At 46.2% G+C, this 13081-nt stretch overlaps 1 protein-coding gene across 7 annotated transcripts in view; it reads left to right on the top strand.

Annotated features, from left to right (window-relative positions):
- The first annotated feature begins 2147 nt into the window (after positions 1–2147).
- CARMIL1 (capping protein regulator and myosin 1 linker 1) overlaps positions 2148–13081 on the top strand; it is a 159321-nt gene continuing 148387 nt past the window's right edge. For 4 of the 7 annotated variants that reach the window (XM_015855143.2, XM_015855141.2, XM_015855142.2 and 1 more), the window contains exons 1-2: positions 2360–2713; positions 5771–5868. In XM_015855143.2, coding sequence (XP_015710629.1) covers positions 2674–2713; positions 5771–5868 — 138 coding nt within the window. In that variant the 5' untranslated portion in view covers positions 2360–2673. Of the gene's footprint in view, positions 2280–2359; positions 2714–5770; positions 5869–13081 lie in introns of those variants that run through there. The other 3 variants (XM_015855140.1, XM_015855139.2, XM_015855145.2) reach the window with 3 other exon arrangements.

Raw genomic sequence — 13081 nt, 5'->3', positions numbered from 1 at the left:
TGCGATCCTAGCCAGGGTACCCACTCTGATCATTGCAGGTAACATGAGATCGGGAGGCCCAGCTGACAGACACTGCAATGACAGCTGAGGAGTACATTGGAATTATAGGAATGCTGCTGAGGGTGGACAGAAGCCCAGCTCAGCCTGCCTCAGTTTAACTTGGGAACCTCTGTTCTTTCCAGCTGTGCTGATGTGCCTCTAATGGGGATGGTGATTGGGCAAGGAAGGGTGAAAGATAAAAATGAAATTTTGTTGCTGAAATTGCTGTAGTAGAAATAAGTTCCCCCTAGGAAAACTTTCACTGATTGAGGTTATCACATGGTATTGTGATCTCTCACATTGGCACAATGCAAAAAGCAGTAAACAGCCTTGAGGAGCAAGGATGATTTTCTGCAGGGGGGCAGAAATTGTATAGTGGCCTTCTTGCTGGGGAAGATGCCTATGGCAACAACATCCTTACTGAACTCAGTAGTGGAGGGTAAAGAAAAGAAGAACTTCCACTTGAGACACTCTGGGAGCTGAATGTTTGGGATCCTGGGAAAGGTGCTCCAGGCTTCTCTGCTCTGGGAGGTGGCTCCTTGGGAGTGGAAGCATCCTCCTTTTCACGGGCAGGCTGATGCTGCAGTAGAACTGATATCTCAGTGTTAGCACAGCTGCAGGAGCAAGAGGGAGCAGCCTGCCTGAACAACTATTTCCTGCCTCCTCTCTGGGGAGTAAGGAATGGGAAACAATCCATTCTGCTGATTGCATCTGGCCTTGGGGGCACCAATCCACCTAAATTTAGTTCTTGCCTTCCCTGCCTTGAACCAGGTCCGGTCTCCTAGATGCCCAAAAAGGAATTATATAGTAACATTGGCAGTGCTTTGTTTGTGAGCAGCCTTAGGACCAAAAAATACACATTTCTCTTCCAACAGTGGAAAAGAAGATACATTTCTGGAAGTTTCAGTCAAATACAAGGCTCCATACAGAAGTAATTGCATGAATGCAGTTTTATAGAACCATTGAATCTTTTGAGCTGGAAGGGATCTTTAAAGTTCATCCAGTCCAGCTCCCCTGCAGTGAACAGCGACACCTACAGCTACACCAGGTTGCTCAGAGCCCTGTCCTGATCTGGAGTGTCTCCAGGGATGGAGCATCCGTCACCTCTCTGAGCAACCTGAGCTGCAGGAACGAGTGGTCAGCAGGAGGAGGTCAGCAAGTATTCTGCAAAGAGAAAAAGGATGTGGACAGAGGACCGTCAGTAAGAATATGAATATAGTAGAAATAGAATATGAATATTCTCAGATTTCTGCTGTTGCTCTCACTGAACTCATTTCAGGTGCCTTAACCAAGCATTAATGACTTTGATCTTCCAGATCTGCTTGTGGAGTGCTGAAAGGTGAGGTTGGTGCAGCCATCCACCCCTCAGGATGCAGCAGGATGACCGGGGGCGGTCCTGCTGCAGTGGAAGCCATCCTCACTGAAACCGTGCGCTGCAGCCAGAACGTTTCCGAGGCTCCCTCTCCTCCAGTGAGCATCCTCTTCTCCTCATTTTATAGGTGCAATTAGGCAGCCCACGTGCCGTGTTTCTGTAATGTGGCTGCTAAGCCAAGCGCAACAAGCAGAACGCTGCGATTGGCGGATATTTCTATGGCCCTGGGAAAGGAGACATACTTCTGGCTTCCTTCGGTGTGATATATAAGCCCAGGAATTCGCCTTTCCGTTCGCATCGGGGGTGCCGAGCCACCTGTAACAAGGGCATTGGCTCGGAGCAGGTGCTACGGCGGCTGCTGTCCCTATGGAGACGCAGCGGCGGAGTGCGGAAGGGGCGGACGAGTTCTGGATCAAAGGTTGTCCTCGTGGAGCTCGAAGGGAGCCGGGTGACCAGGGCTCACTCGATGGGAGCCACTCCCCGCCCTACATCGGTGGTTGTTTTAAAGGAACGCACTACAAGGGGCAATTCCAGGCAGGCAAAGCCCGTGAGGGCCGCAGAACAACACAAACGCCGCAGGGACACTGCAGAGAGCACCCCCTCCCCCGCTCAGCCGGACACCTCTCGGCTTCAAATCGAGAGGGGGAAACCAACATCAAAACGGGCTTTTAGGGGCGGGAGGGGCGGCCCGGACCCTGGGGAGGGTGGGATCGGCCGGGACCGCCGACCGCCGGCAGATGGCCCCCGTGGCCGCCGGGGCTGGGGGGAAGGAGGGGCCGGCCCGGATCGCGCTGCCCTGGCGGGGGCGGGCGCCATGGCTCCGTGAGGGCGATGCTCCCGGTGGGTGCGGGAGGGCGGCTCTCGCGAGGTGAGCGGGGCGGGCCGGGCTGAGGGCTCCGGCCCTGCTGCCCGCTCCTCCGCCGCTGGGGACGGGGTGGGGGGAGAGAAGGCGGGCGGTGCGGAGGGACCGAGAGGGGGGAAGGAGGGAGCCTCGGGGCGGGGGCCGCCCGCTCTCCCGCCCGCCCTCCCTCCCGCCTCGGGGCTGGCCGCGGGCGATTCTTCCCCTGGAAATGCCCCTCCCGGCCGCCGGGGCAGTCGTGCGGCGAGGAGGGAGCGGGCGGTGAATTGCCCCCTTCCCTCCGTCGGCGCGCACACACACAGGCGCAGGGCCGGCCCTCCTCCCCCGCCCCGCGGATTTCATGCTCGCCTGGCTCTGCGGAGGGACGGCGAGCCGCTGAACAGCCCCGCCGGGCAGCGCCAGCATGGCCGAGGAGAGCAACGAGCTCCCCCGCGAGCTCATCGGTAAGGGCCGGGGACTGGGGGGAGAGCCGGGGGCGGCTGGGCTGCACGGGGGATGTGAGGCCGCACCGCGGGCGTTTAGTGGGGGCCGGGGGCTGCGGGGAGGCCGGGCTGCCGCCATCCGAGGGTCCCCACGGGCGGGGTGGGAGCGCCGGGGGTAGCGACACGCGTGGGGGGCTCTGAGCCGGGGGGAGCCGCGCTGTCATCAGGTCCCGGAGCCTCTCAGAAGCTCTTGACGACGCTATGGAGGCTTTACGTTTCTTGTTTAATTCCCTCTGGGCTTTGGCTAGTTCAAAACTCGTTTTTATATATCCTGCGTGTGTGCACATACGAGAGGCTATTTGTGATTAAAGTTTCATGGCCGCACGCAAACAGCCCTCCCGTGCTGCACGGTGTACGCTGAAGCAATCGTAGCTGCTGATGGAGACCTCCTGGAAATGCTGTCATCGCTGCTGGGAGCTCTCAGCACATGGATCGTTGGCAACCGGTGTCATACGGGGATAACGGGGCTGCTGCTTCAGGACCTGATGTCACCCTGTTCGGGCGTCCTTTGGGTTGGGAAATCGGGTTGGCTCTTGAAGTGCAAGTTGAGGGTCTCACCTGTGGGAGCGAATAACTTCAAGTGTTGCCTTAATGGCAGATGGAAACAAATCTGTCAGGCGACGAGGTGTGTGTTGCCTCGAATACAGTTTATATAAGCATCTCCTCCTTCATTGACACTGTTGCTTTGACATCCATTGCTTCAGCCAGGGAGTGCTTGTGCTGGGATACAGATGTAACACTGACAAAAGCTTGGCGAAAATCCACACGGAAAGTTGCAGTTGTGCTGTGGTAGTATTTGTGCATCTGTACTAAATACCCCTGTGCACCACAGGCAGGGTGCAGTGTGTTTTACAGGGGAAAGCAAATCTGAGCATCCTTGAGCACTGTAACATGTTCCATCCTCTGATGGCCTTGAGCAGTGATAAAAAATGCCCCTTCACCCCAATGCCAGAGCCCTGTGCTCACCCACCATGTTGTCTGTGTTCTGTGGGGGTGTGTGGAACTGGCTGTGTGGCAAGCTTGATGTCCACGTGTTAACAGGCAACTTTATAAACAGACTTTGGGGAATGACTCTGCTTTGAGAGTGGGATAGAAGGATGCACCTTAGCCTTATTGACTGTGTGTGTGTGGGGGGGGGGGGGTAGGACAACACATGTTTAAGTGGGAACTGGACTGTCTGAGTTGCTGCTTTTGTTGTTACTCACTTCCTGTGTGACCTTTGTCAGGTCATGCTGGTCATAGTCTTTAAAAAAAAAAAATAAAAGAAAATAATTTAAAAAGAATCCCCCTGTTCATGTTGGCTTACCCAGATCTGCTCCTGCGAGGTGCTGGTGTCTGAAGGTAGTCACTGGTGTAGAATATGAGTGAGCACTTGGAAATGAGATCCTTAACTTCGTATCTCTAGCACCTGATCTGACAAATCGCTTTGCAAGTCCACCTACCACCAGTGCATACTGAATAGTTTGCAGACACATGGGAAAATACCTGTGGAACTTAAGTCTTCTCATAGAAACTTCTCCAGCCCTTTCAAACGGGTAAAGCCTGATGCCGTGTTGCCTGGCTGAGCCCCAGGCCCTTTCTCTCCCTAGTGCCGCTTGAAATTACCACAGACCCAGGTAAGAGGAAGTCTCAGAACGCAGCTCCCGCTGTCAGGAGGGAGGATGGGGTTGGACTTTCCCCTGGTCCTGTTACCTGACTGCCTGGGAAGTTGGCTGCCCGACTCCCTGCCAAGCCTAAGAATGCTGGCAGTCTTCCATGGGCTGCCTTCCTGGGCTGGCTGCTACTGAGGAGCTCTTGTTTCCTGATAGGAAAATTAAAATTCCTGGGGAAAACGTTCTGATTTGGCAGAAAAAAACGACTCCTGACAGAGAGCCACACTGAACAGGCTTATTTCTGACCTGCGTGCCCTTCTGCCCTGCAGGCAGGGCTCCTAGACTTGATGTTTGGATGAATGCAGTCAGGCTATCAGAAGGAAATAGTGCAGGAAAGCTAGAGCGCTGTGGTTAAAAGCCCTAGGAAGAGCCTGCAATCTTCAGTTTTAGCCTTTCAACTTTCACCTTTGCGAGGCTGAAGTGTGTGCACCTGGGGAGGGTGGAGAGTTGCCTTTGAGGTGTTTTTTTTTCTTGCAGCAAGTAGGTTAATATGTCTAAAAGATTTCATTCTCATGCCTTGTATGAGGGTGCTGGGGAGCGAAACATATGGATGGTGCCAAGTTGGCTCTTCCTGACATACTCCTCTGTTTATCTGCTACTTACATCAGTGTTAGTCATTGTATAAGCTTTCTGACATGATTCCATGTGTCTAAGTTCCCTTCAGACCAGGGTTAAAGTCTTTAGGGGAAAGGCTGGTTCACTTGGCACAGACAGTCTGTGCGTGTGTATGCCCATGCATGTGAAAACTTATGGCAGTTAATGTGACTTTGTTGGCACCGTGAGGTGGTTGTGGTGTCATTAGGAGCTGGGTTGAGACCAGGGCTGCCTTGCACAGCACCCGCTGCGTAGCTGTCAGATGTTGATGGCTGGGAGCTGGATCTTGAATGTGCAATGCATAAAATGTGCCAACGCTTCATTTTCCATCATCTGACCACTTAGCTCCCTGATTGTAACAATAAAGGATAGTATTTCTGTAATACAAGAAGTTAATTGGCTTCAGCAAGCTTTTCAGGTACAAATAATAGCAAGTGAGGAATTTTCTATATTTTCCCTGAGCAGAGCTAAGCAATGCTAGGGCTTGTCTTGGGAATGCAAGAAATACACTTTCTTTCTCTGGAAAGAAATACACAATTATGTTTAGAATACCGGCATATGGAATATCCAATCCTACCATAACAGATGTAAATTACTTTGCGGATGATGGACTTGATAAAAGTTGTGTGTGTTAGGTGGTGGTTAGCACTGACTGTTGCACAGGCACAAGTGCAAGAAACATTGCCATGAGTCTTCCTGAGAATGTGACTATGAAATCAGTTTCCTTCTTATGTCAGCACAGAAAGCATTTAATTAATATATTTTCTTTCAGAAAGCATCAGGGATGTTATTGGGAGGAAAATCAAGATCTCAGTCAAGAAGAAAGTCAAGCTGGAAACCAAGGGAGACAAAGTGGATAACAAAATATTGGTGAGTACAATAGATTGATTCAACCTGTGGAGGAAAATGCAGCATATTTCCAGAATGCGTTAGTATTTCTCTTGAAGGATTCCTTGAATATTTGTGTACCCTTAGATACACAACATCACTTCTTTTTTTACTGGTTTGTGTAGCAAGTTGGTTTGCAGTGCGCATGTTTATCGCTGGTTTATTCTTCATAGTAAGGGCATGGAGTTGTGGATTTATGTGAAGATTAAGTGTTACTAAAACATGTTCTAAAATAATCTGCTGCCTTTGCTGGTGAGGTTTCTTGTTTACATCAATAAGAGTTTTGAGTGGACAAGAAATGGGAAAAGAAGTACCTAGAATTACTAATCTTGTGAGACTCTCTTGAAGTTGTTACGCAATGAAGGGTGACTGTGAAGTTGTTGTGCTTCTAGAACTCAAACGGCTATTTATACTTTTTAGTATTAAGTCTCTATCTGCATTTTAAAAGAAATGCTTACTGTGTGGGATCCTCCATTGTCGTTCCTGAAACCGTGGTGGGGGAAAGTGTCAGATTAATCTCACTTAATTGTGCTTTCCTGTTTCGTCAAGAATAGTTTTGCTGTCCTCTTTTGATAAGAAGAAAGCTGCAGTAATGAGCTGGTTTGCGTGCGTACTGTCTCAAATACTTGGATATGCAAAAGGAGATAGGACTTCATTTCTTCTTTCTTCTGATACCACACTGTCAGGAGAATAACAAATGCAAATAACTACAATACTGCTGTGATACTTTGCAAGATGTTTTAAATGTGTTGCTTTGTATGAAGAATGCTACTGCATGTTTCATCACCAAGACTTCATTAGAGATTTAGATACTTGCTCCATGTGGATAGTCCGTGGTTTTTAACAAGAAAACAACATGATTAATCAGTTCTAAACTATCTTCATACAGTATGAATTTCGTATTCCTGGGCAGACTGTTGATAACCATCTGTCTTTCACTGAGAGTAGCTACTAAAGGAATCTGAAATATTTTCTGCTTAGTATCTACCCATATTATTTATAGCTCCTGAGTTAAGTTTGTTTCTGTACCGGAAATAGTTGAGGATGTGAATGTTTGTTGATCATCTCTACTTACTTGAAAGCCATGTTTACAGGGAAGGCTGACAGTTTCAATGAAGCAGTAACACTTGATTGACTTCTTGACTTGCACAGAATCATTATTAATAACAACAGTGAAATATGTTGTGGAAGTACTGTAGTACTGTTCTGACCTAACGGGACCAAAAGAATGTCAAGCATTGAATCCTCAGTGTAGCATCTGAGGTATGCACTATTCAGTGGTGAAATGCCTAAATGTGATGACTCAGATCATTTTTTTTCCCCTGTAATCTCCTAAGCTCTCAGGTGGGAGACTTTAATCTTTTATGGCTGGAAAGGTACTGAAAGGGAAGGAACCTCTTTAAGGGATTCTCAGCTTTCTTGAGTAGCTCTTGTGTGCTTGCATGCTGCCTTCCATGTACAGGGTAAGCCTTTCAAGGATATGAAAGAGGATGTTGTGTGGTAGAAACACTTATTCATTGACACAACCATGCAGAGGACTTGTATTGAGAGAAAGGAGAGAATACTTTCATGGTTAGCAAACTTGACTGTTGACTGCTGGGACTGGATTTCGTTTTCTTCTGCCATGGAGTCCCTGTGTGAGGCAGTACAAACCACTGTCTTTTTTTTCTTATTATTTTTAATGATATTTATTTACCTATGTGTAGTTATGTGTGTGTACCTTTACTTTATGTAGTTTTCTTTGCAGAAGTGCTAAGTGCCTTCTGCAGTGGCTGAAGCCAACGGAGACTGTGGTTTCTTTTTAGGACAGAGTGTTCTCTGAGATGCAGGGTGATCTGAAAAAGTGCTAACAGCTACACCTTGAGTGTCTTCAATTAGTGGAGACTTTGGCATTTTTGTGTCTAGATACTCTTAATTGTTTTGAGATTTAGATTTAAATTTTATTAGTAGTTGAGTGTTCAGAAGCAAATGAACCAGCATGCAATGGATTCAGCACTTAACAAGTAGAAAATCCTGTTGCACCTGGTCTAGCTAACACCAGCTCTGTGGTGGTATGCACTCAAGGCTTTAGAGGAGGTTGATCGCAGAGGCTGAATGATCTCTTATCCTTCCTAAGTAAATCCAACAACACCGGTGACACTTCAAGAAAAGGAGATTATTTTTAAAAGGCTGTGCTTTGCGTGTAGCTGTAAAAACACTTGACCTCTTGCCCTGTTGTTCACGGTGTATTCAAGATGTAAAATACTAGAATATGGATATAATCATTCACTTCAGTCAAGGCAGTGTGCTCTAGCAAATTCCTCTTAATCGAGATGAAAAGAATGCTGCTTAAGGTGAAAACTGTTACGATGGTGAAATTGGTGGATGAAGTCCATGCCTGCCTTAAAATGGCTTTAGAAACTTTAGGATCTCAGACTTTGGTGCCAGGGTTTGGAAATTATGACTTGGGAGTTTTGATATAAGATGTATTTCTCACTCTGCATGGCTGCCTTGCTGCCTCAGTAATCTCTACTTGCACTTATTTGGTTTTTCAATTAGTCATAATGGTATAAACCGGTAAATGTGGCAAGACTGAATTGACTCTGAACTGTCATGTTTTATGGCCACAGAGATAGAGGCTTCAGACTGCTGTCCAACCCTGAAAAACCAATAACCAATTTGAAAAACCAATGGCCAGCCTCACTGGGCTTCAGGTGAGTCCCCAAGCAAACAGGGTGAAACCACAGCTCTACCCAAGTTGTCCTTCTGCTGTTGTTGTAGAGCCAAGCAGCCTTGAGGGAGAACCTGGAAATACTGATATAGTGGAGACCTTGAACAACCTGCAAGGGCAGCAGCCACGCAGGGTTCCCACTGTACCTGAATGGTGCCATGGATAGTGGCCAGGGATAGCTGTGCACCACCACCAGGTCTATAGAGCTAATCAGCTCGTTATAAAATACTTTGGTTTTTAGGGGTGATTAATGATGGACAAATATTCCAAAGTACCTTTTACTTTATTGTGCCTTATTAACAATAAAAAGGAATAATTATGGCCTGGTTTCTTTTAGGTTAGTTTTGCTTTCCCAGTGAATCTCACACAGTGCAAACAGCCATGTTCTCTGTACGGCTGCTCTGTTGTGTTTTTGTTTTTGTTTTAACGTTTTCCTAACCTTAAGGTCAGGAGGGTGTGATGTGATGTAGTAACCGAGAGCACTTTATTAGGAAATCCCGTTGAGGAATCTCAGTTACGCTGCTGCCCTCAGGTCATTTGCATTCTCCTTGTTAAAATATTGCAGTGCTACTTCTGGAACCGTGACAGTTGCTTTGGCAGGTGGCTCTCCTTGAAATATTCTGTATGCACAACATGGATTTACTGAGAGTAATTCATATGTCCTTGTCACTTTTTTTTTTTTTTTTGGGGGGGGGGGGGGGGGGGGGGGGGCTGCATATGTTGCCAAAGACTTTGAAAATGAATTTCCTACTTTACTCCTGTCAAATAGGTTTGTATTTATTATGTTATATTTGTATTTATTATGACGGAGCACTGGAACAGTCTGCCCAGGGAGGTGGTGGAGTCTCCTTCTCTGGAGATATTCAAGACCCGCCTGGATGCCTACCTGTGTGACGTGGTGTAGGGAGCCTGCTTAGGCAGGGGGGTTGGACTCGATGATCTCTAGAGGTCCCTTCCAACCCCTACAATTCTGTGATTCTGTGATGTGGTGTGAGATTTCACAGTCTACCCGTAAAGATTCACTGCTAACAAGTGAAAATTTATTTAAATAGTAATAATAATAAAGAATATATATTTACTTTTAAAGGATCAGTTATGGCCCTCCTTTGCGCTGTCCATGTGGTGGTGCAAAGAACCTGGCTGAATTTACTGAAGCAGCTGAGTAAAGCTGAGCTGCTGTGCCTGTTCAGCTATAAGGATAGCAGTCTCATAGTGGAGGCAGTAATGTTTTGCAGAGCCAAAACTATTTTGGGATTAAAAGCTTTGGCACTTGTTTCCCATTGCTCATCTTTTGTCATGATCCATCTATAGTTTTCAATCTGAATAGAGATGAAATTCAGTATCCAAGTAGGTGCAAGCATAAAAAAATATTCACTTCTGTTAAATCACTGAGACGTGAAGCTTGCAGGGTTGTCCAAGGTTGGCTTTATGTAAAGTGTGTGCTATCTTGCTCTTTATATCATGACAGCTGGTGTGTGAATTTGATCTTCAGTATGGACATTCTTGTAGAATAATGGTGTTTCCTCTTCTGAGCCCACAACACTGAGTGTTATGGCATACATTTTAAGTGTGTATTTATAAATATGAAAGGAAGTAGGTGTTGGTACAACCCTCATGTCAGGAAATGTAAATAAAGCAAGAGAGAGTAATAAGAAATATGTGAAAATATATTTTAATCAGTTTATAAGATGAGTCTTAAATCAACTGAACTGTGGCTGATTGCTGCAGAAAACTGAAATAATGAGTGCTGCTGGAAAGAGAACATATGAAGCCAGTTGTATAGTGTGCAGTTAATTTAATAGTCATAGAATCATGGAATCACTCAGGTTGGAAAAAGCCTTAAAGATCATCAACCCCACCCAACTATACTACCCTGACTCTAGTAACTCTCTGCTAAATCATATCCCTGAGCACCACATCCAAACGGCTCTTAAACACATCCAGGGATGGTGACTTGACCACCCCGCTGGGGAGCCTATTCCAGTGTTTAACTACCCTTTCTGTAAAGAAGTGTTTCCTAACATCCAACCTAAACTCATCCTGGCGCAACTTGAGGCCATTTCCCCTTGTCCCATCACCTGCCACCAGTGAGAAGAGACCAACCCTCACTGCAAGCACCTTTCAGATACTGGAAGAGGGCGATAAGGTCTCCCCTCAGTCTCCTTTTCCCCAGACTAAACAGCCCCAGTTGCACCAGTCTCACCTCATTTTACACACTTAACATTCTGATGCTGCAATAGTACATGTAGATGTTAAGATCATCCTCGCTGTGAAACTTCTAGGAAAAGAATCCAGAATCAACCAAGTGGAGAGAAATGGTAGCCTTCTCTGTGGGTTGTTGGGGCTGGGAATTGAAGTTTCTTCTTCAGTTTCTCATGATGACTGTTACTTCCAGTTTTCCTTCTCTTTCCCTTCCTTATTTCTAACCTCTCCCCCACTGAAAGCACATACTGCGGGAAGAACTATGCGTTTAAACCAGTGTCGATGCATTTGTATAGCTTCTTAGCATAATAATAGGAATAAACTGTGAGGCAGCGCTTGGGCATTCTGCTCCTTTCCCTCAGGTTTGTCTGCCTTAAGGGTAAGCAGTAATCTACTCTCTAATTAAATTGGCCTTTGACCAAAGCGAAACAGTCCTTTTTCTCTGGCTACACAAGCAAAAATGCAAATTTTCCACAGCCCTGGCTCTTCTGTGTCCTTTTGTGTGCAGCTCTGCCCCAAGTTGTGTGCTTTCTTTGACACTTGATTCAGGCATGGAAGATTTCTTGCACGTTGAGAGTACTGTGCGTTCTTACATTCTCTGCAGCACGTGCTTTGGGAGGGTAGAGTTATAACTTCAGAAGATCAGCTTGCTTGCACTTGGCTTCTTTAATTTTGGATAACTGGCACACCTAGGAAAAGGTGAGAAAAGGTGACTGCTTCCATTGCCTGGAATCAGCTGCCTTTGTTCTGTCTCAGCTACTTAGCACTCACCTGTGCACGTCCTTATCTGTGCCCTGCAAGGAGGAAAGCTAAACACTGCCTCACTCTTAGTGGCTTCTGGTATTCTTTTCACGGCTCTCAGGAAGACAGGGCTGGTAGGAAGAAGGACTCCACTGTGGCTCTGAATGACAGACACATAGGATCTTTCCTTCTATCAATTTTTCATAACCCAATAAAAGAATCTCTTTTCTTTAAACCATCATACTCTTTCTATTTCTTTTGCTGAATATATAATGTACCAAAGTGGTTTGCTAATGTACTTTTGTTTCCAGAGTGCCTGACTCCCCGCCACTGTAATTTATGAAATGCAACCTTCCTAAGTGAGGATTTGCATTGAAATCTATGCATGAAAGTGGCAGAGGAGAGAATATTACACATAATTTCCGAAAGCTTGAAATGAAATATATCAAATGAGCATTAGGGTCAAATTCTTGTCTGAGTCGCTCTTCACCCAATGATGACTGTTTTTTCAAGTAAGAAGGCTTGGGGGGAAGGGAGGGGACAGAATATGTGTTATTTGATGGACCAGTATAAATGCAAAACTCTTGTCTATGTTGTTTTTTTCTCTCATGACTTGCTTTGTCTGCCTGGAGATACTTACTCAAAGAGAAGATTTCTTGCCTGTGAAATGTGGCTCTCTTTACTGTAAGCAATGTGGGGGATGCAGTGAGGTTGAAAAAGGCCACAAGGTCTGCTAATTGAAAAGCCAGCGCCATGCATGGTGACAAATGCTCTCTTTTGCTCAAGAGCCCCTCTCTTCGACCATTACTGTGATGGAGGATTTGGGAACATGTCCAATTTGTCTAATGATTGAAATATTTTACTTGGGATCACCTACTATTCTGCTGCTTGCTTTTTTTTTTTTTTTTTTTTCTCCTGGCAGAAGTAATTTAAATCTGTGTAAGATAATTACAGGCCCAGTATGTAAAATTATTTGTTAAATGTAATTGCTGCTAAATGTGCTTTGTATTGCTACCGCGATCCCCAAGCTGATTCCTGCCCTCGTTCTTGTCTAATCGCTCCCTATTTCCAAAACACCCCCTCTGCCACAACTCATGAGTGATCGCGTTTTGGTTAATGATGGCTTCCTTAATTTGAACATTTAAGATGATAAAGTATAACTATGAGAATTTAATTACAAAAGGCAGGGCCTGATAACCCTGCGTTCCTGAAACAGCCTCACCAAAGTTAATTGGCTTGTTCAGGTTAGGGGGAGCCAGGGTAGCAGAACAAGGTCCAGCTATCTTCAACTTGGGGGTTTAATGTTAGTACATTGAAACAAGTTTCTGCTGGTTGGTGCAAACTGAGGAGAAAAGGTCACAGCTAAAGTGCCTGCAGGATAGAAACCAAAAGCAAGTGAGGAGCAGCTTGTACTTGAACCGGTGATATTACCGGTTCTTCTTTGCACACTGACTCTTATAGAAGTTGAAAATCACGGACTTTTCTTAGGGGGGCTGAATGTTCTGCAGCTTATTCCCTGGGCTAATAGATGGCACTTGAATC

The sequence above is a fragment of the Coturnix japonica genome, chromosome 2, assembly GCF_001577835.2.
Source record: "Coturnix japonica isolate 7356 chromosome 2, Coturnix japonica 2.1, whole genome shotgun sequence".
Taxonomy (NCBI): Eukaryota; Metazoa; Chordata; class Aves; order Galliformes; family Phasianidae; genus Coturnix; species Coturnix japonica.
This window is presented reverse-complemented; position numbering and strand designations above follow the sequence as displayed.